Genomic DNA, 26,362 nt, shown 5'->3' on the forward strand with positions numbered 1-26,362 from the left:
ATTCAGGCCTGGTCTAATATGCAACCTACTCAGCCTAAAAAACGGGATGACTTCTGTTCGAGAGTTTAAAAAAATATGGAATTGAAATACTTGAGAATTGCAAGGCATATCCAGTCAGACCCCAAGTATCATTATATTATCAAATTGGCAGATAAGGAATTCTTCCCAGTCGTAATATTTACTATATTACCTTGTTTACAGTGCTAATGTGTGTTAGCTTACTTCTGCTCATGTGTGTGTGTGTTTATGAGAGTGCATAACAGCCTTTGCATACTTGATTGTAATCTGAGCCTGTCCAAGCCCATTAAATCAGCGCTGAGAGGACAACTCAATTTTAATCGCCGTGCTTTTTTTAGTTTTCTTCTTTGCCCATGAAAATTAAAGCAAATGCTCGCAACAAGTTAATGCTATTCCCTCGGCTTGGCAATCCCCGCCTGCCCTAATGGGGGCTGATAGAATCAGTGCCTGGACAATCAGCGGGGTGTTCCCTGCCTCCACATCAACCTCTCTTGTCCTCCTCTAGCACAACCTGATGAAAACAAGAGACGTACCTGTCCAATTAGACCCCCTGCTATTATCTGAGAGGAGAGGGGGAGGTAGGCAGAATGGAGTCGGGGAGAGATTGGATAAGGAGCTAAGTCCCAATTGAGAATCAATCCAGCCAGCGAGCGCAATCAGCGGGACGTGGACGTGACAGAGTTAGATAAGGTTTGTTTGTCTGCTCCTTAAACAAGCACTGAAGAAAAGGAGAAACTACCAAGTTGTAACTTTTATATTTAATGTATGCAATCTTCTAGTATTTCTGAATTGGCTGTGGAAGATTAAGCTTTGGAGAGATTTTTAGTTTTCTTCCATGCCTACTGGGGAGAAATTGTTTTTGAGAAGAGCCGGAGGATGTGCTTATGAGTGTGTGCGTGCGCGGCATCCATTTGTGTGCGCAGACATTGAACCCAGTCTCTGCAAAGAACATGAGAGAAAAACATTTTGACAGATTTAGCTCAAGGCCTAGGAGGGGTACTTTAGATGTCACCACAACTCTTTTCACTGGAGGGAGAAAAGTGAGGGGTGGTTTGTCATTGCTAAAAGTGGGAGATGCAGGCGAGACGGAGGCGAATGCGACCGCTCGCCGACTGCATGTCTCCCTGTTTGCATTCCAACATTTGTGTGTGCCACTTTGCCTGTATCCAATCCACCTATCCATCCTGCTACATTCTGTAGCTAATGTGTCTCTCCCTGTATGTGTTTCCATTTGAGCTGCCACTATTTGACCTAACCGCCTTAAAACGGGGTTCATACACACTTTTATCAATAACTTCCATGACTTTTCCATAACTTTGAGGCAATTTTAAAGACCATGCATTCTCTGAAACGACGGTTCTTTTTCATCACTATATAACAGCCTTTTAAATATGTATCATTAAATCAAAAAAAGTGAATTCAACACGAGATTAGAACTGAATATTTAAAGAGTATTTAGGGACTGTTCGTTATTTATGAGAGGGAAGGCGATGGTGCAAAAAGGTGGGGGGGGGGGCATGTCAAATAATTTTTTAAGCACTGAGGCAAGACTTATGTTTTTATTCTTTAAGAACTAAGAGCTGTATTTTGTATTTATTGTATTTATTTAAAGAAAACATGCCCATGGGTTACAAAGGCATAGTTTCTACAAATATTTTGGCCTTAAAAAAAGTTTTTAAAGGGATTAAAGGGATTTTTTTATTTATGTTTTATCACAGCACAGAACTGTAAGAAAAAAAAAAAAAGAATGAGAGAGAAATTGTTGCTGGATTTTCAAATTTCTGACAGTCCTTGAACACATCATGTGTTATTATTATGGTTTGTGGAGGGGGAAAAAAAAATTAATGACTTTTCCAAAACTATCTGGGGTATATATAGTTTTCCAGTAGTTTTCTAAGTCTGTCTTTTCCATGTTGATCATGTAATTACAAACCCTATAAAAATAATCAATTCAAATAGATGACCAACAACATTTTTATTAAATCTAATTTGTTTTCTTGTTTTAATCCAACAAAAATTGTCTTGGCTGTGTCAGTCAGAGTCCAGAAGGGGGCAGTATGAGGAAAAATGCAGGGAAAGGGTAAAACACTGTCTGGGAAAGCTTTCTTAGTGCATTAAGACACTGCTGCTTAGCAGTAAGCTCACATAAGTAAGTTAAGTGGTCATGTGATTGAGACAGGATGACTTTGCTGCAATGCTCTCTCGCTCTCTTTCCAGGAGAGTACAAGGAGCTGCATAAGAGACACTTAATCAATATTTAGCCCCTCTATCTGACCCTTTCTGTCTCCTATAAGCTTTTTGTTCTTCTCTTTATATATCTCTCTATATCCACTCATTGATTTCTGGACGTATCAAAATAAAAAGGTTCAATGACTTAATTCACATTCACGAGACAGAAAAAGGAAGGACGCGTACAGGTGCACATTCACAGCAGGTAACAATTCCTAATCCTTGGAAACACTGGTTCTGCTTTTTTAAGTCAACAGAGGAGAAGTTTGGCAATCTGTAGCTCATCAAGCTGTGGTGATTTTATATGTGTGACTCCAAAATTAAAGTTAAAAGTGTTTCAGTACATGAAACACTTTATTCTCACTCAGCAGGTGGTCCAGCACCAGTGGGCCCAGACTATTTGTTATTTTTGTAGTTACTGTGGGCATAAAAAGCTTTAGAGGCATCCCAATTTGTTTTTTTGTAGACTGAACAGACCTTTTGACCTTTTGCAGATGTGTGAACTAGAGTCACATGACTTTGACTCGGGTCTGACTCGAGTCACAAATTTGATGACTTTAGACTAAATTTGACAAAAACAGACAAGACTTGCTACTACTTCTGACTCTACATTGACTGGAGAATTTTGAGTTGAAAATACTTCATACCTTCCCCCAAGCCCAAAGATTAAAATGAATGTAAAAAGTGTGCCGTATATCAATTAATTTCCCTTCATTTCCTGAATACACTAGCGTTAAAGTGGATTGTCTTTGTTTGAACCAATCTGACAGCATCTAGTCAAGCTGAGAGCCACAAAGCCCTAATGTTACGTTACTGACTGCCAAATGAAAAAACATAAAAATGACTTATTAATGAGGTTAAAGCCTGATGCATTCTGCAAATACTTTTTTTAAGTTACCAAATATTTTAAGATTTTTGCATGCAAAGTCAGAAAAAAAACCCACAATTCATAAAATCTCACAATTTAAAAAAAAAATGCAATTACATATCAAAATGCATTACAACATGCAAAATGTGGTTCAAAAATTACAGACATATATGCAACAACTTCTAACTTCATTTGACATTTTAAGTTGCATAAAGAAAAGTAAGCTGAGACATACATTAACATAGTTATTGAGCTAATGTTTAGCTAATGTTAGCTCCGGCAACTGAGTAACTTTTAAACTAACCTGTTTTAACAAATAAATGCAAATTTTAAAATACATTTTTTTTTTCTAAATTTAATTTTGGCATTACATTTGTTAAAGAGTACATTATGGCTTGTTGAGAGCCCGAAACTCAAAGTTTATAACTTGGGATCTGACTTTTGACTCGAGTGCAAAGACTTGCAAAACAATGACTGCATCCCACCTCTGAACTTTAGGTGAAATTTTAAGTGAGAATAAATGTGACTAATTTAAAAAAAAAAAATAGATGTGTTTTGTATTTTCATAAAGAATATAATGTCTTTTAGCTCATTCCCCATTAGTGTACCTGCTACACCTTTTACAAAAGCTAAAAGTTAACTTGAAGCTGGAGGATTGTTTATGAGATACTGAGTTCTTAGTGCTCTTGGCCCTGCTGGCTTAACATCCACTGTTTACAGTTCACCTCCAGGTCGTCATCTCCCCACTCATTATTTATTAATGGAAATATGCACTGCTAATTGCTAATTAGCTTGAAATTGATGACTCATAGCGGAATTTTTTGCTTCATTAACTGGCTGTTTATCTATTGAATTAAACATGGCAGAAAGCATACCGGATTTGAATTAGAGCAAGATGACAGACAAAGGACTGCTTGGTGTGTGTGTGTGCGTGTGTGTGAGACAGAAAGGCAGACAGACAGCTTGTAAGTGAGTGAGAGTGACTGTGTAGTAGCGCGTGCACAGGTGTGTGGGAGTGTGTGTGGGAGCGTGTGTGTTGGCTCACATGAAGCATGTTAAAATGATTCCGTGTGAGATGTGCTGAAAGATCACACAGGATATATAAAAGGCACGATCGCAAAGGACGGTGTGCTGGACATAAATCCCAAAGATGTGTAGATGTGCGATGTGTAGACGCCAAACATCAAAGGCCCCATTCCAATATTTGAAGTAAATGAGTTTCAGATTGGCATGGGTCCATCTGGACACCAGATCAGCCTTCTGTAGACATCGATCCGCAGCTAAGAGCCGGCTAAGGCAAACTGCGGTGGAGAAAAAGAGAAAGAGAAAAAGTATGGAGAGAAGACAGAGACGATACATAAAAAAACAAACTCACAGTACTCACGGTGACTCTGAAAGGTGTGGCAGCAGTGGACGTAGCCTCCATCGTGGGTGTGTTCTTGTCTGAGGAGCTGCCTGGCATGCTGCGTCGGCGTCCTGTCCTCTCTGGAGGTGACTCTGTAAACAGAGAGAGAGAGATCTTTAAACATTTTTCTCAATTATTGACATATTTCAGGTTTTATAAAGAGCTACACATTTTAGGAAATACAATTATTTGCTTCCTTGCTGAGAGTTAGACGAGAAGATCGATACCACTCCTACTTCTGGCCTCTAGGCTCACTACCCCTTTGCAATCTGGAAAGAAATCAGTTTTCTTGTGCTGCATTCTGACGCCTTTCACATACCTGTAATACTTTGAGACCTGAGCAAATTGGGTTGATTTCTTTTGAAAACATGGCTGAAAAGGCAATGAGTAACCTGGCAAGAGACGTCCCACAACGTGCAGGAAAGTAGGAGTAGGAACTCGTAACCCATATTTTGTAACTTTTTCCTATGTTTTTGAAAGAAATCGAGGCAAAATCAGACTGTTTATACAGTATAGCCCATTCCTCCCAATGCAACGGTGAGTCCACTCAGGGAGTAGAAGGCTTTTGCTCTCCATTCCTGATTTTCCCATCCTTCTCTGTTTACTTACTCTGTTAACTTATCTTTTTTATCTCGATGTGTCTTTCTATTGAGTACTCCTAACTTCTGTACACACAGTACAGCATGGTGTTCAATTTGAAAGAACTGTGAAAAAGTTGGCTCTTCAAAGACTGCGTATGTGGTGCAGAAGCAGCAAATCTGGACATGTCCAAGAGGAATGTGAGAGATGTTGAGCATGTCTCCGCAGATTTCAGATAGCCATCCCTGCTAGCTGCTAGCTCATAGCAGGTACAGAGCAAACTGTCATCATTTCCGTCAGTTAGTAAACTTAAATAACCCCAAATAGTGATTAGAAAGTTTTTTTAGATCAGTGGTTTGGGGGATCCTCAAGGGTCCTGGATGGAGTTCCAGGGGGTCCCCTTAAAAAAGGAGAATAGTTAATTATCACGATTTAATTCCTTATAGAAATGAGCCCCAATGTGAGTAAGAGTAACATGAATAACTTATCTGATCATAGGTTTCACTTCCTATGGTTTTCTACTCAAAAGTAGTTTTGAGTATAACTACAGAAATCTGGTTTTAATCATATCTAAAAACAAAAATCTCTCAGATGGAGGTCCAAGAAGCGAAACCTTATCAAGTACAAATCAATGGCCTAATGCGTATCAATTTAGGGGTCCCTGATGCGGAAAAGGTTAACAATCACTGATTTAGATCACAGTCGGCTTCCACTAACAAAGGTCACGTCTAGGTCAAGAGATTTTAGATGAGATATATTCTGAAAAGAAAATTAGGAAACAAGCCCTAAAAGAGAAAGTGTGTATAAGTAGGTCAGATAGACTGATATAATCTGTTGAAACACACTGGGTCGTTGCGTCTCTGAGACCGTGTTAGATTATTTAAATGAGATCTTTGACTGTCTGCAACATTGGAAACTAATGAAATTAGTGTTAAGTGTGTGTGGCAGTGTGATTCTAATAAGGATGAAACTGCATTATGGAGCAAATCCTCCTCCTCTCTCACACACACACTACAATGTAGTATGTAATACTAAGGAGTTTCCACAATTTTATTGGGAACTCCCCACTGACTGCTAAGCCAATCATTTCCAGATTTGCTATGAAAAATCTCTCGACTCTCAACACTTTGGAGAAATTAAACCTTGTGGGTGAGCCTAATTGAGGCGCCTTATTGACAAAATATAAGGATTTATAACCAGTGAACAAATTGTACCTTTAAAAAGCTAAACAAAAATACTCAAAAGTCTGCATCAGACCTAGAGACTAATCTCTGAAATCAAAATGTGATTCAATTTGGTCGATATATGAAATTACAGTATTGACTGGGTGCCATTAACTGCTAATTTTTGTACCAGTTTTAATTTTAAACTTTTCACTTAGGAATATGCAATTAAACAATGGAGAGAGGCATGGTTTTGTATAGTCCAATACAAGTACTGGCTTCAGCTCCATCAGGACTGTAGTTATCCAATACTGCAATTACATTAGCAAAAAAATGGATGTAGCAAATTCTGTGCAAAAAGTAATGACATTTGCAAATAGAGCATCTCTAATAAGCCACACACACACACACAAGAACACACACTTGGAATAGCGTGTCTTGTCAGCGCTATCCTTTCTATTAGCTTGTCAAGCTGAGCTGTGCTAAATTAGCTGTCTGCTGCTTAACAGGCTGGTTGACTGAATTAGCGCATGCTGTAATTGAAGGAGGAATGGCGGAGTAGCACTTCCTGCTGTGCAGAGCACTGGCGGGCATCCCAACCCCCATAATTCTCAGTTTAACATAAACATAAACACAGTCCGCAAAAACAAACAGCAGACGAACACAACGTGCTCCGACACAGAGCAGATGTCCTCCGTCGCAAAATCAAATCTCTGTAATTGAATACCGGAACCATCTGGATCCTCTGAGCAGTGACACATCGCTCTGTGAAGGTAAGGAGGATTTGATCTTAAAGGGATAGTTCACCTTCTAATGACCATTTGTAGATTGTTTACTCACACTGTGTCACACTAAATTTGTGAAGACAACTTTGTTTTTCTTGCACGCCCCCACGGTGAGGAAGAATCCAAAAAATTAAGCAAATTCTCGATTAATTGATTTCATAGGGGCTCATGTTTATCAAAAGCAAAACTATATTAAAACATCCAATAACAAACTCTTACACAACCTGTGCAGTATAATCCAAGTTTAATTTATCCAGTAGTATGCTCATTACTTCCCAAACAGACGGCACTTCTGACGGAGAACTGAACTGAAATTGAAACTTATTTTTGCTCTCTTTAAAGCCAATCTCCATCGACAAGAACAGTTATTTTACCTCGCTGAGCATGGGAGCTGCTCGTCTACAATTACCTCGGTCAGTCAGTTTGTTTGTGTTATTGCGTGACTTTGGTGTTTTGAAATGGTTAGTTCAGATTTACTTAAGTCACACAATAACACAAAAAAAAACAAAGACAACTCAACAGCCAGTGATCTTTGAGGTAAAATGACTGTTTTTATCAAAGAGGTTTGGCTTTGAAGAGAACACAGATTTCACTGCACGTTCAGTACCCCGTCAGAAAGGTCTGTCTGTTTGGGAAGTACTGAGCGTACGCCTGAATAAATGAGATTGGATTATGCTGCACCAGTTGTTCGTTAGTTTGTAAAAAGATATAGTTTTGATGTTGTTAAACGTGAACCCCTAGGACTTCAATTCATCAAGAATTTCCTCTGACATGTAGGCCTTGGTAAGGTCATGGTTTTTGTATTCCAGAGGTGAGAATTTGGGGATTAGAGAGACAGCTTCTGCATCAGCCGCAAGACTCAGGAGAGGCCGTCAAAGTCAGGCATCAAGTCTGTCAGCGCAAGTCTCAAATCCTTAAAGAAAGCCCATGTTAAGTATGTCTTCATAAGCAGATTAAGTTAAAATGCAGGACTTTCAGGTCCCTGAATCCTTTGTTTTTTTAAGCTATGTTAAGTGATTCAAATGCAGGTCCAACTATCAAATATGTCAGATGTATGGTCATACATACTTTTTTAAATAGTTTTAGAAGTTTCAAAAGGCTTGAATGATCTAATTTTTAAGTGTCAAATCAAATTTGTACAACGTTGTGTCTCAGGTAGTGGAGTTAAATCCAAGTCAAGTGAAGTCCTGTTTTTCGAGTCAAAGTCTCAGGTCTAGAGGCAAGTGGCTTTAGGGTCCTGATGGCTATGACCACATGCATCATGTACCACAGTTTCTGCATTTCTATTAGGGTGACAAAGCTGGAGCTGTTCCATCCTGAAGGCTGGTCCACGCATGAAAATTGGGATTGTCAGTCTCTAATGATACATTATATTGCTGTTTGTCTGGACTTGGACACTTCGAGACTGTCTTATGGAGTAGTTCCAACATCTGAGTCTCTATCTGTGTAACTTCAGTTGTCTCACTGAGTGGCAGCTCTGGATAAAATGTTCCATCTAAAAACACTAAAAACAGACTCGAAACAAAGTCAGCTAATGAATGCGTGGGAAAGTGGGCACATGAAAACCTGCTCGGTCCATTACCACGCTGCTACAATTAATAAAAACTGGTATACTTACAGATAATTTTTTTTATATCTGTCTTCCTCATTATAACAAACAAATACGGTGGCATTGAAATGTCTGCTGCCATGACAACAAGTGTATATAATCCTTTTAAATCAGAAAATCAATCATGAGCAAATAGGACTGATAAGGTAATCATGACTGAATTAAGTCAGCAGCATGAATTTCTGTAACACACTAACAAATTATTTCTTTGCTCAACCTCACTGGATTCACCCCTCTAGTCTTCTCTAATTCCTCTACGGAAATCTCCCCCACTTGTACACAGCTGGCTGCTACGAGCGCTCAGAGGAAAGCTCACACACATAAAAACACACGTCGTTTAGCTGCGAACTAATTGCTGTGTGAAATTGCAGTGCAAGCTTCCACATGTTGTCACCATCTGCGTGTAATGCATCTCTACAAATGCATGGAAAATTTGCCTTGCAATAACTCGCTCCTGTGTGTCTGACTCTAACCGAAGGCAAACAGTAAACAGAACATTCAATAAAACTTCAATTAAAGCACAAAATTCCACACTGAAGTAAATCATCAAAGAGACGTTTTACAGTGCATGTGGTGGCTGCTTTCTGTTAATAGTTGTTGATTAAGCTTTTTGGTATTTGAAGTGGTATGAGTGCATGTTTCGTCACATTTGGCATCTAAGGCTCTGCTCTAAATCGAAAGGTTCACAGACAACGACTGTTCTGTCTGAAAGTGAAATATCAAGTCTGACAGCCTTAAGGCTGTTTTTCACTGACCTTATTTCCAATCTATTCCCTGCATATAATTTTCTTCATATCCTCATCTTTCACCCCTTTTCCTACTCAAAAGATTATGTATTTGTCCCACTGAATTTTACAAGGTACAACACCAGTGAAATGGGATCCCATCAGCCCCTTTAACTTGTGCATTGTAATTTAGTTCCTGTTTGCGTTATAACTGTCCATATTACCAAATGGTTCTGGTGATCTACGATTACTGGTTGTGGAGTGATCTAACTGTCCACACATCAAAGAATCAAAGGATTTTACAGTTCCTGATATCCTGCTGGAAACTGATGGAGCACAGAGGTTGTCCAGTTTGTTGTTGTAGTCAACCAACACCTACACAATGACTAGCACGATGCTAATTCAGCCGGTGCCCATTTCTCTTTGATCTTTTCCTCTTTTACTGATAATTAATATTTGAATTTCAACCTGGCTATAGCATCTCTTCTTATGAGTGACTTGTAGCCACACACCACAACTGTCTAAGCAACCAAAAAAAGCACCACCAAGACTTGCAAAATAGACACAAGAGCCTAAATTTAGCACCAATTTAGCAACGATGACGCTATACGATTTTTGTTCTCCTTTATCAATCTGCTTTCTTTTCTGTGTGCTCTTTGATTAAAGCTCTCTTCAAACCTCTAGCACTGAATTCTCTCACTGTATCATCACAACTTCATCTCCTAAATCCAATTCTCATCTGCCGTTACCTCCTCATTGCACCTCTCCTGCTGTTATTCCCTATCCCTTCACATTTCCCCAAAAAGTCACACCTCCGCTGTTGACTCCTCCATCACTATGTTCCCACAAATAGAGCCATCTCTCTATCTTGATTACACCCACCTCCAGGCAGACTCACAGTTGTTTAATGGGACCCTGAGAATGCCAATGAGAGCCCTGTGAGGGCTAGAGCTGCACAGACGATGATGATATCAGTCTGCATTTCGTGTGTGCACAGGAGTGAATGTGTCTGGTCAACAGAGATAGGGGGCAGTGCAGACTTAGAGTGGATGTACAGTATCTCTGTGAAAATCACACAAAACCTTAAACACAGCAAAGGGCTGGGTCTTAAAAGAATAGTTCAACTTTTTTCGAAAATTCTTGCTGCGAGTTACATGAGACTGACACCGCTCTTGTCTTTGTGAGTGTAAAGCTAGACAACAGTCAGTTAGCATAACTAAGTAAGAAATACCCCAATTAGCGACTGTTAAACTCTAATTAACACATCGTATCTTGTTAGGTTAATCCATGCAAAAATTGACATGTAAAAGCCTTTGGCCATCCATCCACCCACCCATCGTATCTAAGGTCATCCTCCTTCCTTCCATTAACATTTTGTAATATAGGTCAGACTGCATGTTCCCTCAGTGTTTCCCGAACAGGCTTGCTCTATTGCTTTACCCAGTGAGCAGTGCCAACTAACCTTTCCTTCCTCTCAGACCTCACCAGCACAGGATATTCCAGTTTGCAAAATCACTGTGGACTAAAGGCGGGGGAGGAAAGGTTCAAAGCCTCTCCTACTTCTGAAACGAACCATGATGTTTCAATATTTTCAAACGTTTTGTGCTCTACTATCAAGGCGAGACAAACAGGATGGATCTAGTACGACTGATTCATGTGTGAGGTGCATAGAGAAACAGCACGCTGGGCAGGCCGGTGGTAATGTGTCACTAAAACTGTCAGACGACAAGATACACTAAGGGGAAAAACAGGAACGGCGCTGAACATTTTGCATAACGACTTATTTTTGGTGTGGCTGTGCCAAAGTGCCGTGCTCATATAATAATAATGACAGTTGACTTTGCGAACACATGTTGTTCTTTTGCCTGGAGTGATGTGTTTTATGATCTTTTATCGCTTGAGAAGCTGGCTGTGCTAAATGGCTCCGTGATGAAAGAGGAAATCCACAAATGTTGTTGTAAGCTGTTGCATGGGGTATTAAATCTGCCTACAAATGATAGCGGCTTGAAAAGAACATTCAGTATCTACACTCTGTACTGCTAATATTATGCTGGTAATCACTCTGCTGATTTGGAGTTCGTGATTATTGTCTTTTTTTGTTATGAATGACCTAGTTGCATCATCTATTACATTAACAGTCACATTTACACGTACATTGTTCTGTGTAGTCAATGCTGTGTGCAAACTTGCTGTAACATTATTTCAATGTAACAAACTGACTCAGACAAGCACAATCATATTTTACAAGTTATATCAGGAGACTTCAGAGATGAGGTCCACAGTATACTGAAGCACATGGACTACAGGCAACAAACTTTATTAAAAAGACAAATGTTTCAACACCACATGCATCTTCACCACCCAGGACTCTGGTGAAGAGGCACTGGCATTGAAATGCTTGTCTTTGAAATACAGTTTCTTGTCTGTAGTCTGTAATAAAGTTTATTACCTCTAGTCCACGTGCACCTGTATACTTTGGGTCTAATCTCTGAAGTCCCCCCTTATATAAGATTTCCCTATTCTTGAGAGCACCAGACAGGCTTACAGGTTTACAACTTTTATGTGTTAACTGGTTGGTTCTATGGGCTAAATCTGGTTTTTAATTTCAGTGTCAATCACAACAGCTAAAAACAGCAAGTTATGTGCTGGTAAGGTAATTAATAAGTAAGGTTTGGATTCAGTTGCTGATTCATACATTCAGCAGAAACGGAGCAATGCAATCATTCATTTTGAGTCCTATTTTCTGATGAATGTATGGCCAATATTCACTCTTTTTTGGTCCCCATCAACTCCTGAAACAAATCTTTGATGTTAAAATTAGAGGTGTCCTAATCAAATCCCAAAATGTTGATACTTGTGGAAATATTTAGTATCTACAAATACCGAGTCTGATCTGATCCTTACAGTAATGTAAATTAAATAATTATGACATATGTATCTGATACATTGAAATAATAGCTGTAGGAAACTTAAATTGGCACACCTTACTATATATTTCATGAGCTACTTTATTCAAATTATGAAGGTCCTGATTTTTACCTAAAAGCTCTCCTCCAATCAAAAATAAGTTGTTGTTTTTTTTTTTTTAAATATTTATGTCTCCTAAAATGTCTGACCTTGACTATACTGACTTAACTCTGTGCAAAGGATACAATATTATTGGGATTTAAATGTTTTGCGTTATGCTGAGTACTACGTTCACATATATTGCAAAATATTGGTATTTATTACCTAAGTTGGATTTGTATTTCCAATGTTAATAATTTGTATTATTTTAAATCTAAACAAGATTCCTGACAGCTGTGTAGCGATACCATATCGACACACAAAAATGTTGCATAAAAGTTTTCTGCTCACACCCCTGCTAAAGAGGTCTTTTCACATTCTTCTATTGAAGGAGATTGTGTCTTGACTTTTCCCTAAAATCTGAGATCCAAATGTACCCAAGGGAAACTATATTAGGTACATCACTAATAATGAAAGCCAACTGGGAAGGGCACAGACTTTAACACAACACCAGCAAAGATACCTGACAGCTAGCGCAGGGCTGATTTGTCAGTTCAGAGAGCAGAGTTAGCATTACCATAGTGAAAGTTTTATCCAAAAAGATGGTACAGTGTGAAGTTTTTGATATAAACTGGATCCTGGAGCTTCCTTTTAGCATCTACCAAAGCCCCAATTGTAGCAGATATTATTGCACCTTTCATAAACACCAACTCTGTGTCAGCCTCTGCCAGTTAGCCCGCAAGCTAACAAACAACATAAACAAATAAAAGATGCTAATCACGTTGGTATTCTGATACGCCTGCTTGTTACAGAATTTGGTGCGACTCCTCATCTGTGTCTGGGTCTGACTGAGGCTCAAACATGTGACTGAGTCGCTCCAATATTTCCTCTAATGTCAACACCAACCATCTACATGCGCACTGCTCTTTTCTAACAAGCAAGCAGCAGTGGTGGGTGGAGACCAGATCCAGATTTTCTCGATGACAGAAAAAGAGTAGATCTGCTTCCAGCCCTTTTTCAGAGTTTTTCAAATACCATTATGTGGGGAAAATAATGTTAAACAAAATATTGGTACTAGTTGAAGTGTGTGCTTTAAAATGTGTCTGGAGGGGGACTTTAAATTGTATGTTTTGATATATGAATGAAAGATTAACAGGAAGAATGCGACTCCTGAGCAACTTTCCCATATACATTGTCATCTGATCCACTATTAATATTAAAATATTCATTATAGCTGATTTAAAGTGTGTATTTGAACAAGGCGGACTAATAATCGGAGCTGTTCTCTTTGAGTTTATGAGAGTTTCACAACAAAAACCTGTTATCAACAGCAGCACGTGTCGGCATTTCAAGAAGTCTATACCCTGAGGGCTGAAAAATAGCCTCCAAAGAGAACGCAGAGTTCTTGTGTTATGACAGGAGGGAAAAGCAGATGAGATTTCATACACACACACACACACACACACACACACACACACACACGCACATACATTCTCTGTGGGCCGCTGAAATGTGCAGCAAAAATCACAGGCTGTCAGGCTGTGTTTACTGTGTTCTCTCTACCTGGAGGACTATCTTCTCTTGGTCCACCCCGCCTCTCATCCTCCCCTCCCTTCACAAATACATCACTTTTCAGTTTTTCCCCTCAAGTACAAGACAACTAGAACTTGTCTTGCCTGGCTGATAGTGGCGCAAAAAAAAGAAAGAAGCTCTGTCTGTCTCTAGAATATAAACTGTGAATTAATGTCAATCAAACAGCAATCTGCCTGAAAGAAGATTTCTTTTTTCGTTTATTTTGTCAGCAGGCATAGTCTCATTAGTGGTATATCTGACTCCCAGCTGGATGGAGATCCATGTTATGGAGGTCACAGTGGAGGCCCACACAGGCACATAATGTATTACAGGCACAGCTTTGAACTGTCAAACTTTAAGCATGTTAGTGTGTGAGAGAGACAGAGAATACCAGAGTGTTTCTTATCGTGTTTCGTTGTGTGTGGCTGCAGAGACTCGTGTGTTAACACTGAACTGTGAGGACAGCGCTGGACTTTTGACCTCTGAGATGTGGTATTTACACAGCGCTGAGATGATGGGGTGATAAAGAGGTGCTGCTCCGTCTCCTTGGAGCGACTCTGTGGACACGAGGGAGTAAAAGAGAATCATTTCAACCTACAGCAACCACTCGTGCAGATACGGTCAACAGTCACTTAACTCTGAGCTAACACTGAGCCCCAATTTTGAAGTCAGCTGTGGAGTGAAAAAAAAAACATCAAAGCAGCCTGGATTTAAACCAGAGCCAGACTAAAAATGGAACGGGAAACAAAGTCTTGAGTTCGTGAAACATAGTCAGCCAATAATCAGTGCAACAGATACTGGGAGCACCAAGTGCCACCACAGCTGATTTAAGCCACAACCCTCAATTTTTTCCACAAACTCAAGAATTCTACATTCGACTCTGAGTGATATCCCGAGAGAGAGGCTCTGCTTCATGTTTAGTTTGGCACATGTATGCCTTTGTCTGCAGTGTGTTATGGGAAGGCAGAGGAGAGGCGTGGAGGAGGAGGAGGAGGAGGAGGAGGAGAAGAGTGGGGTGCAGAAGGAGGAAGTTTGTGTTTGTGCAGAGGGCGACACAGCAGCAACATTCCTGCGACTGCTGACTGAGATCCTACTAACTTCAATAACATTCACTAACAGACACACAGATATGAAACAAACACTCTGTGCAGGCTTGGTATCAGTTGATAGCGTTACCAAATAACATATGACAGCTCGCTGAGATATTTTCCCTCCCCAAAACAAAAGTTGCACACGGTTGCACAAGGCTAACCTAGAATGACAGGCTCACTTTTACGGCAAAGTTGTAGTTATTGGTCTAACTTTTTTTTTATATTGTGGTTCTAGGGATGTCAATGGTTAACTGTTTACACATGTCGGTCTATAGGTTCATTTTGCTATTCTTCACTTTACTGCACTCCGCACCACCCAGGTGTGGAGTGCAGTAAACTGAAATGGGAGTGAAGTGGGAGTTAGCTGCTCATTCAGAGATTACCATGAGTAACACCTTCACAACCCAACAGTGTTGCTGTGGAAACATTGTGCCCACCCTCTGGTCTCCCTCTAGGTCACCTTGGTGAGTAAAGGGCTCAATTATGAGCCATAAACGCCCTTTAAAAGTTATCACTGTTCGCTCTGCTAACACGGTGAGCAATGACAGGACAGCTAGTGGTGCTAACATAGTTACTTTCCTTTGAATAGGAGTTTCTCTGTGTTGCTTTATCCCTTAAGGTCTGATACTGCTTCTCTTTCCTACGGCGTAGCTCAGGGCTCAGTTTTAGGTCCTATATTATTTGCTTTATATATTCTAGTGCTTGGTTGCATTATTAGCAAATTCAGGGGTAAATGTTATCAGAAATTGCATCTTTATATCTCCGTTAAGCCTTATAACACTGACAAACTTGTACTTTCACACAACTGTTTGATTGCCATTAAGGGATGGATGTCCAACTGCTTCTTACAGCAAAAGACAGACATAACAATGGTACTGATAATTGCTCCAGATAGTAGAGCTTCCAAGGTTTCCTAGACTATTGGTTACCGCTCCTCAGCTATATGGTCAAAATTAAGAAATCTTGGTGTTATTTTGATGAGCCATGCATTTTGATAACCATAATAAATCACTGACAAGTATGTGTCTTTACAGCTAAGAAATATTCCAAAGTAGCTAGCTAGGTCCCACCCAACACTGGCCGTGCACAGTGCAGAGCAGCCACCACTGAAGTTAGCTAACTGGTGGAGACTGGAGGGAGCACAGAGGGCATTAAGTTTGCTGTCCAGCTGTCTGTCAGCAAATCCAACAGAAAATAAAATAAAAGGCAATACATTTAGACATTTACATCACAAAATATTGAAATTTCACCACCTCTAAATGGACAGAGCTTTGAAATGGACCGCTTAACCTCACTGAGTCATCAAGTGCCAGACTTAAAGGAAATGACTTTTAGTTAACGTCATTTTATATTTGTTTGTTTTTTTCTTGAAAATTAACCCAATTAAATAGTGTCTATCAAAAGCAAAATTTACTGAAATTGACAACCCTGATCCAGACCCTGGAATTCCAACCAAAGCATGAGTTAGACTGTTTTTTGTATTTTCTGTAAAGCTCTGGGCAACACTAGGGGAATAGCTAAACAAATGCAACGTAGAGAAACACAGTATCATGACAACACGATTCAATATTTAACACTGACTGTGTGCATATATAAGTGCGTGTGAAAGCGCAGCTTACTCGCACATACTGTCTGCTGGATGTCACCAAGCTGTTTTCAGGGTGAGGGATGGCAATGATCTTCTGTAGTTCTTCAGCTTTTCCCCCAAATTGTTCCCTGGCTCTGGTTTGTAATCTGAGTTGATATCTATGGATTAAAGGGGGATTAGCTTGCACCTGTCCCCCTGTTATTGGACTCCTTTGGGTGCTCAGAAGCCCTGCGTCATCTGGCCCATCTCCATGATTCTCAAGGCTGAGGAAAAAGGGGGGTAGATACAAACACGGACTCTAAAGATGAGACCAAGATCAGAAAGTAATCCAGGGTTAAACACTGAGATGATGTGGAGAGTTCTGGCGGTCTCACTTCACTGCTTGATCACTGTATTAGCTGTCCCTGCCCTCTGTGGCATGTCTCTGCTTCCAATGATTCACTCTCAGAGGCAAACTGATTACATTTTTCATCTTGTTATACTAACCTGACAAAGTAGACTTTTAGTTTGTTTTATCCTTGTTAATTTCAGCAGTTTTATCTCATATATTCTCCTGCCCCTTGGCCTGATTGATGATGAAAATTAAAGCGCAATGATCAAAGAATGAGGCTGCCTCTGCTGATTGGTGAAGCCTTTGTTTTACTAAAACATGACCTTAATCTCAGAGAGGATGCTCGGGCACAAACTGCAAAAACAGATCTAAGGGCTAATCTGTCTGAGAGAAAACAGGAAAAGTGACTCCATTGGCCAAGTTAAAGTCTGGATCTTGGCACTATTTAGCTCTAAATCTCTCTTTTTTTTTCCCTCCATCTTGTTAATATCTAAAGCAGATTAACACAAATCATTAATACAGACTCGTTTCCAGCCTTCCTGTGTATATAAATGTGACTTAGGCATCGGAAACTGAGTCATTATGATTGTCTGTGTTGTTCTGGCCATGTTTCCTATCTTTCAGCCTTACTTCTGTCCTCACTTCCCATCAGCACACACACACACACACACACACACACACACACTCAAATCAAAATCTGGCTTCATCATAAGCAGCCTGACAGAAAGTAAGCATGACGCAGTAGTGCAGATCAAAAGTGTTTCTTGGTAATGACCCATTGAGAATATGATTACGTGCAATAACTGTCAGTGGTAATGCATTATTGAGTTGTTATCGAGTAGTTCAAACACTTGCTTGCAAGCTGCTGGCTGTAACTCTTTTTTTTACTGTTGTGACATCTCATGATTTCACGCAGTTGTTACTTCTGTTACAGCGTGCTGTGTTGGCGCTCTCACTGGAGCAGTCACGGAGCTGTCAGAGTCTGCCAGTTTATTTAAAATGTAGTAAAAACTATTTTATGCACGTCCTAAAGTTTACCTCCTTAGAAATAATGTGCCAGGCTTATTACACCAAGTATTTGTATTATTGTTCTTTAATTGTCTTTTTCTGATTCTTATCATCGCAAATTTCCTCTTTAGTTTTCTTCCAGTTTTTCCTCCCTTTCCTTTCATTTTTTCCTTTCTTTGTTTTGTTTGGTTCTTCCTTCTTTTAGAAGACTGCAACCATTGTTGACGTGGAGCGACTGAGAGACTGTATGCGATATGAATCTATACACAGACTTGACCTGACTTGTCTTCCCTACTCCAGCTGCTCGTGACATCCTCCAACATTTTATTTTGATGTTTTATTAATGTAAAAAATGTTATGTAGGAAAGTCTTGAGCTTTAAAAGGAATAGTTAAACATTTTGGGAAATATGCTTATTAATTTTCTTGAAGAAAGTTTAATGAGACGATAGATACCACTCTGATGTCAGTCAGTTTAATTAAAAGCAGGCTTGTGGTCAAAGAACATAAAAAATCTGAATCAAGAATGGGCGTGTTGCATGTTGAAAGATATAATGGCGATTAACATAAGTCTTTGGGAGGCCGGGCTTTTTAACATGTCATTTTGTCATTTTGTTGCAATTTGGCTCTTCGTTCACACGACAACACATTTTGGCGACCTGACAACGCAAACTTTTGAAACTGGTTTCCAGAGAATAATCTTTTGAAAACGCCGGCCCTTCTGGTGATGTGCAGATCCTGTGAGAATGGTGGCTTCACGGACGCACTTCTGTGTTCTTCTATGGTGTGTCATTATAAAGTTACACCACCAACTGCTGGCCAGGCATGCCTACTACAGAGCTTTCTGTTGTTTTTGCAGATCCGTGTACACAGGGATCATTTTTGTTTTTGTTTATCATTTTTTCATGTTATTATATGAGCGAAAATCTTTTTAAAAATGACTTTTCCATTTTTTGTGGGGCCATTCTCATTCAAACCTGGCCTTAGAGAAAGACCTCCACACACTGTTTAACTTGCAGATAACATTATTATAATTTTCAGTACTTGCCCTTCATCAGGCAACCATTTTTTGCATGATGAAGGTCAAGTACAAAAACGTTGCATTTAAAATAATTTTCTTTGCAAGTTAAACGGTGTGCGGGAGTCTTTTTCTAAGTTGTGTTCTGCTTGCCCCTCTCCTACACACCTTTTTAGCAATAGATATGTGAAGGTTTCTTATGTTAAGTTTAAAGGTTAAAAAGTGTGAGAAATGGAATTGATGTAATGTGATGCATTTGGATGTCTTCAAATGTACAGTAAAATGTGTATACATGTTTACATATAACATGAAGGGGTTGCCAGCTTTTATGTGAGAATATGGGTCGACAAGAATAAAGTGAGATTATTGGAAAGAAAGGAAGAACTGCAAGTTATTCCTTGCAGGGAACAACCAGTTGGTTTGTGTAAAACACCTAGAGGGGGGAAAAACACAACCCCTAGCAGCAGTCTACCTGATACCACAAAACAGTATGATGTCAGACAATAACAACTCAACTCAGCCGGGTGGGACTCTACCCACCATGAGGCAAAAACTAAGATAGAAACTAAACTTTGATCAAACCATCCACATTTTCTAAGACCTTATTTTTCAACCAAAAATGTTTCTCTCTTAGGAGATAGAAAGGTTTACCAAAGTTAGGACAACTTTTCTTTTCTCAACAATTTGAAGCTGTTATGTGTTATATATAAAGGCTCTGCTAATGCAGATAAAAACTGACAGCTGATGAGCTCTGTTCTGAAAAATGACAGTATTTCTATTCAAGACAATTCAGAACAAAGACTTTGATTGCATCAAGAGTTTCGAAACACGGCAGCATAACAAGTCAGAACAGACAATGCGCTCTCTTTTTTTTTTTTTTTTTGCTCGCCTCTCTGCCATTCTCTCTCTCTGTGAGATAAGCTGCAACTTTGTATGTAAATGTCAAAGACCTCTGTGAAAGAAGGGGAAACGGATCCAGAGTGATGTTAGAGTGATATAAAGTTTTCCATTCACAGATAATGACTCGCTGACATGCAAAACACATGCTGTCAAAACAATAGCGCATGAGCTCATGCAGCTGCCACCTGACCAGTCCCAGTGACAGTGTGTGTACCAAGAGGGGCTATAGCAACTTCCTCAAGATAAACACATGTAGCTGTTCATGGCTCCGGTGTGAACAAAAACACCCTTTTTAGACTGAGCTTTTAAGTTGCTCGAATGAGACACATTTCAGCAACATCATATCATTTCGCTCCAGGCACATGAAACTGTTTACTCGAGAGAAAAGTTTATTTTTCTCTTCACAAGCCTCATTTCAATGAATCAGAGAAAAACATACAGACACACTGACGGATGCACAATATGAATAAAGTCTCCTGTCACTGTTTATGTAATTCTATATATGTTATTATTGCAGTTGTGATATAGTACATTTCTGGAAATTTTGTGTTTGCTGTGAATTAAATACCTGGCATATCAAAGCACTTAATAGTGTTGCAAAAAATCCTATCCGCTTTCCACAGTAATCTGATCCTCAACCTAATTTGGTTTCCGCAAATGAGGAAACAGGGTTAGAAATAGGGTTTTTGACAATGCATATCAAGCCTATAACCGTGTTTCTAAATGGATTTATCAGCACATGGAAGAGATGGAACCAAAACTGTTCAGTTACGGGCAGTAAAACTAAAACACACAGAGTCAAACTATGTTATAAAAGCTCTGTAGAGCTAAAGGGAACTGCATAGTTAGATGACAGTTCAGTGTGAGCTCATCACTACAGGCAGGCTGTTCTCATGCATTTTTGATATGTTTTTCGATGAAAGGTAATGCACCAAAATTTCTACATATTCCAGGTCATCATGACACAGTAACTCATGTATAGCCCACGTATTTGGAAAGGCTCCGATCACGCGATATATCTGCCTGTCACCATGTTTCTTTTCCTCACCCTAACCACAGTAGCTTATGCCAAAACCACACTTTTATAACTTTACATTAAGTACATCACGTGATTCGTTGCAGGCTGATGACAAAACACAGGACTTTCCCCGCGACATTTCTCATGAGACTGCTGTTCAGAACTGGGAAACTTGCGCACTGCAGTACGTCGCCACCATGTGTCGTTTCCAAATCCTAACGACATTAGCCTTCACTTGCCTGGTCTCAACCTTCGTAACTCTACATTAAGTGCGTAAAGTCATTCATTGGGCGCTGATAACAAAACACAGGGTTTACCCCTGGGCTTTTCTCAGTAGTCTGCTGTTTGGCACTGGTCAACTTTGAGACATTTTCAAGTTGGTCACACCATTTTTCTTTTCCTAACCCTAACCACAGCAACTTTACATGCTTAAACCTAACCTCAACAACTAAGTGTACTGTGTAAGTTAATGTTAAATATGTATTACCATTTACGGGGCGCTGATTCACAAGATATCATACGAACCACTGTATAAGGAGAAAGGCGAGTTCTTTCACATTAAAGTAGTCATTTAATCCACTGTTGAGACAAAAATACTGATTATAACTGCTTTAAAAACATATAAGGGATACAGCTCTAGAATATCAGTTGTTGCAAACAGTATCCCTTTTTACTTAAACAAATAATAATAATAATAATAATTAGCCCAAGACGTGAATCAAGACAGCTGCTCTAACAAAAATTTGTAGCTTCAATAAGCATTTGCTGCCTATTGATTTGATTATAATAATTCCTCTTGAGTCATGAGATGAGGGCAGATGACCATCTGATGAGTTCTGCCAACAGACCCACATTATAATATCTTCAATTCACTGATTTAGTCACACACAGTTACAAGTTTAGGGTCAATCCAAGCACAGCCACAACTACTTCTAACCATTTCAACTACAAAAATCAAAGTGTGTTTTGCTCTTCAGAGTGGTCTTTTGCTTCATCTGGAAACAACCCCCTCCTCAGCCTGTCTGCGTGTCACCGCATGTGTAAAAGTTTCTGCAAAGGGGTAGCTTGCACTTAGCCGCGGAGATCAAGGCAGAGTGTGTCTTTGTACATAAGTGTGTGTGTGTTTTTGAGAACTGAATGATACAGAAGGGAGACTTCAAAGCGCCTCTTTCATCAGACAGAGTTGCAAAGTAAAGACATACAAACCAGACACCTGCACACTCTGCTTGTCTCTCCAGTGACCGTGTCAGCCATTGTGTGTCTCTTGCTATAGAAACTACACTTACATAATGCAAGTTATCTTAACGAAACAAGGCTGAGTTTCAGCGAAAGTGAGCCTCATGTTTCCCTGCTCGAGCTATTTGTCTCCAGAAAGTTTGCATCATATCCACAGCAACTATCGCAACAGTCTTCAACTTAATATCTCGGTTGGCAAGATACAGCAGAAAGAAATCAATAGACTGAAGATTTTAGAGATACTTCTTTTCTCTCAATTCAAGTAACTTGAGCTAAGCCTCGGGGGCAGACTTATCACTATAACCTTGCAGTTCAAAAACTGCCTTCAGCAGTAAGTACAGCAGCACTGAGAGGCACAAGTGAAGAAATAGAGCGCTTGAGGACGCGGGCTGACAGAAAAAGAGTTGCATAAAACTAACTAACTGGCTAAAAGTGTATTTAAGTTGATAGGAACAAAAATATTTGTGGACAAAGCGCCCGAACGGGGTGGAACTCAGCAGGCTGACACTGAGCTGTGAGCTGTGAGCGTTGGTGCTGCAATTTGAGCGTAGCATCACCTTGTGAATAGTGACGCCAAACTGTCATCTCACTCTGTTTCTCATGAACACAAACACATTTGCAACAGTGGAGTGTTGCCATGGGTTCTAAAAATAATGTTACTATAGAAGTAGGTCTCATATTTACAGCAAAAGTAATGTTTAAAAAGCACAACTGCCTCCTCCAAAGAGAAATATTTAACCCTTTTAACATCTGTTCCGACACAAGTTTTCTTGTGCTGCGTTCAGATGCCTTTCACAAGTTATAAAACCCTTTGATACTGAAACAAATTGGTTTGCTTTCTTTCAAAAATGTAAGAAAAAGGCAATGACCAACTTGACAAAAAATTCCCACAAATTGCAAGAATTTTGTAAAAGGTGACAAAGAAAATAATCTACTAATTAATAAATCTAATAAAATATTATTATAAAAATGTTCAAAAACCACGGAAAAATGCCAAGAAAAATATATTAATAATCATTACAATTATATTTTTTAAATTTTGTTGCTGGAAAAAATACATGTTTTTCCTGCAGTTTTTAAGGTAATTTTCTGTTTTGTTTTTTTATTTTTTTGCTCACTTTCAGGTAATTTTTTTTTAAAAACGAATTTCTTGCTATTTTTGGGGTCTATGTGTTGTTACGTTGCTCAGTGCCTTCACCCCATGTTTTTGAAATAAATTAAACCCATTTGCTTCAAAGGTTAACACCACCTTCAATACAAAGCTACAGCACGTTGAAGGAACAAAGTTGCCACACTGTACTTGCGTCTTGTGGTGTATACAAGGCTAAAACTGCTGCATGGTGAACTTTTTTTAGCAGTAGTAGTGGCATTTATTACCCCTGCTGGCAGGCGGCCTGGTGCGGCTGCGGGACCGGCTTCGCTGACGCTGCAGTCGGGACTTGCCCAGGAACCTGTAGTAGTATGAGGGTCTCCCAGATCCCTTCCTAGTGACCCCAGCCATGGTGCAAGTTTCCAATAACAAGATATCTCAGCAGCACTCAAACAAGTCCTCTTGAATCTGCTGGTAAACTCCAAGCAACCTTCTCATGGACTCTGTTTATCACAAACTTCACTTAGCAGTCCTCTTGCAGACACTCACGTCTACTTAAGTCCTCATGGATTGTGTTGTGATCAAATCCACTCTATCGTGAGACTCACTGGAGAAAGAAGAAGATTAAACCATCAACCATCCACCTCTGCTCAATACGTGTGTCCTGTCCCACAAGATCAGACTTAAGCTCCACCTTTGAACACTCCCCCTCAAAGTTTCCCACAGCCAGATCCCAGAGGCATGATGTCCGGAATACTGTGTGAGTGTGTATCCTGAATGACAGGAAAGCTGTTCCTGTTCCCAGCTCCAGAGTACACTACAGGAATTTCACAGACAGTCAGAAAGCCAGTTTCACAAAGCAGTGAAAAAGGAGTCTCTTGTAACACAGTTATAAACCTCCAAAACCACTATCTTCAACTCCTGTGACTCTGCAGGAGTGTGTGTAAGAGACAGAGAAAGAGAGAGAGAGTATGCTTTGTGGTTGAGAACAACAGGAGAAAAGTTTGGGCTGCCTAGAAGACATGCAGAGATAAGAGCTTCAGTGGAATGGAGTCAACACGACAGATATCAGATTACAGCAGGTTTTACTTTCCTCCATCAGGCAAACTAATCTGTTACAGACTCACAGATAAGACAGCATCTGGTGCAGTAAACAAGCCTGGCAACCATAAAAAAATCACTACCCCCCTACTGTTAGTGACTCCTGATCCAGCCAAAGTCTCACTCCTGGTTTTACAAGTTAACCGCTTTAATTTGCTCCTGAGGCAAGAAAGGCATGGCAGGGAGTGATGGCCTATCAGAAGCAGATGTAAATAGGCTGTTAAACACTGTCAAACAGCCAATCAGAGTGCGCTCTGAGGGAAAGGGTCAGGCAGATGGGCCAGAGTCCACAACTAGACATAATGGCACATGGATAATTGTGAGGATGCATGCATGTGCATGCTGGGAGCTGTGCGATGTTGGCATTTTCACATTGTGATTTTGACTTCACAAAAAGTCAGGATTTATGGCTGTCTTTAAAAGTTCAAGGGATGATTCACCCCCCCCAAATCAAAAATGTTTCCTCTTACCTGCAGTGCTATTTATCAGTCTGAATTGTTTGCGAGTTGCCTCATGTTGGCGACATCAGCCATAGAGATGTCTGTCTTCCCTCCAATATAATGGGACTGGATTGTACTCTGCTGTTGAGTTTTTCAAATATATTTTTGTGTGCTTTGAGCACCACAAGCAATGTCTCTTTTCAGAAATCACGGACAAGTTAGACAATCGCGTTCTGGTTCCATTTTATTAGAAAGAAGGCAGACATCTCAACAGCCGATATCTACGACATTTGGCAACTCACACAAAAACAATCTGGACTGAAAAATGTCAATACAGGTCAGAGGAAAAATTAGTATTTTGTTTTTGGGGTGAACTGTCCCTTTAATATTGAAGCTGCATATGTTATATGCATGCAATTGTTAATCTCTCATGTTTTTAATGCTAAAATGTAAATTTCTTTACAGTTGTAACATCTATGGAAAGAATTTCTCAGTATATGTGTCAGAGCTTTTTTGTGGAGCGGGCACTGACACAAATCACACTCTGAAATCTGTGCAGAGGGCAGTCAGCCAGCCCCACACACAATTTCTATTTGTCTTGCAGCTTACAAAGTGACAGAAATCCAAAGTTAAACCAAGGGGTGGCTTTGTGTCAATTTGTACAGTTTATGAAAACTATGAACTGTGATTTTATAAATTAATGTTGAGCAAATGATCAGAGATTGTGATGTACCGTTTATCAAATGATTGGGGGGGGGGGGGTCTGTACTGATATTAGATGAGTAATAACAAGGACTGGACTTTAAATTTTATTTAAATTCAGGGCATCATATGCTGTTAATGGCGGGAACACATTAACATTGGCCAGCCACTGCATCTAGCTACAGAAACATCGACATATTACTTTTGTTGATGCCTGTTAAACTAAAATAATATGATGGTAATATTAAAAAACAAAACACATTTGTTGATGTCTTTGATTGCTTGCACAGCCATCTTGCTGATGATTTTAATGCGCGGTTGGAAGAGTGCCTCCGAAGACCGCCAATTTGAAGACCATGAAGCCTGAACACTTCTCCTTACCCTTCTATCCCAACAAAATATCTACACAAACACCTTACCCCTAGACACTAACACACAAAACCCAGAAATAGGGGCTTAGTCAGATGGGTAGCAAATGAACATTACTGTCCAAGAAGAACAACTGTGACAGTGTTTTATGTCACTATATATTTAGACTTAAACACTGAATTAAAAATGAGTATAATAACTGTGACTAAATCACAACTCCATCCACTGATGAAGGTCATGATATGTGACTGAAAGCTCTTTAAAACTTTTGATAGCTTCTATAAAACACTGACATAAAATAGCAGTACAAATAGACAAACAAAATGGTACATGGAACAAAAATTCATGGCAGAGATCACAGAACTGACCATACCATGACTGATATCGCCTTATAGAAAGTACGGAAAAACAACCACGACCACAAAGACATCATCCAATAAAAATGCTAATGACACGACAAACGCAAACAAAAGCATGCAAAACAGTCTCAAATATGCATGCTCACAAACAACA

General features: G+C 39.6%; 1 protein-coding gene across 7 annotated transcripts in view; it reads right to left on the reverse strand.

The window, feature by feature from the left end:
- Positions 1–26,362, reverse strand: part of LOC121959483 (disabled homolog 2-interacting protein-like) — a 198,486-nt gene that overhangs the window by 109,406 nt on the left and 62,718 nt on the right. For 4 of the 7 annotated variants that reach the window (XM_042508786.1, XM_042508780.1, XM_042508782.1 and 1 more), the window contains one exon: positions 4,491–4,612. In XM_042508786.1, coding sequence (XP_042364720.1) covers positions 4,491–4,612 — 122 coding nt within the window. Of the gene's footprint in view, positions 1–4,490; positions 4,613–23,524; positions 23,814–26,362 lie in introns of those variants that run through there. The other 3 variants (XM_042508779.1, XM_042508778.1, XM_042508787.1) reach the window with 3 other exon arrangements.

Source organism: Plectropomus leopardus, chromosome 20 (genome assembly GCF_008729295.1).
Source record: "Plectropomus leopardus isolate mb chromosome 20, YSFRI_Pleo_2.0, whole genome shotgun sequence".
Lineage (NCBI taxonomy): Eukaryota > Metazoa > Chordata > Actinopteri > Perciformes > Serranidae > Plectropomus > Plectropomus leopardus.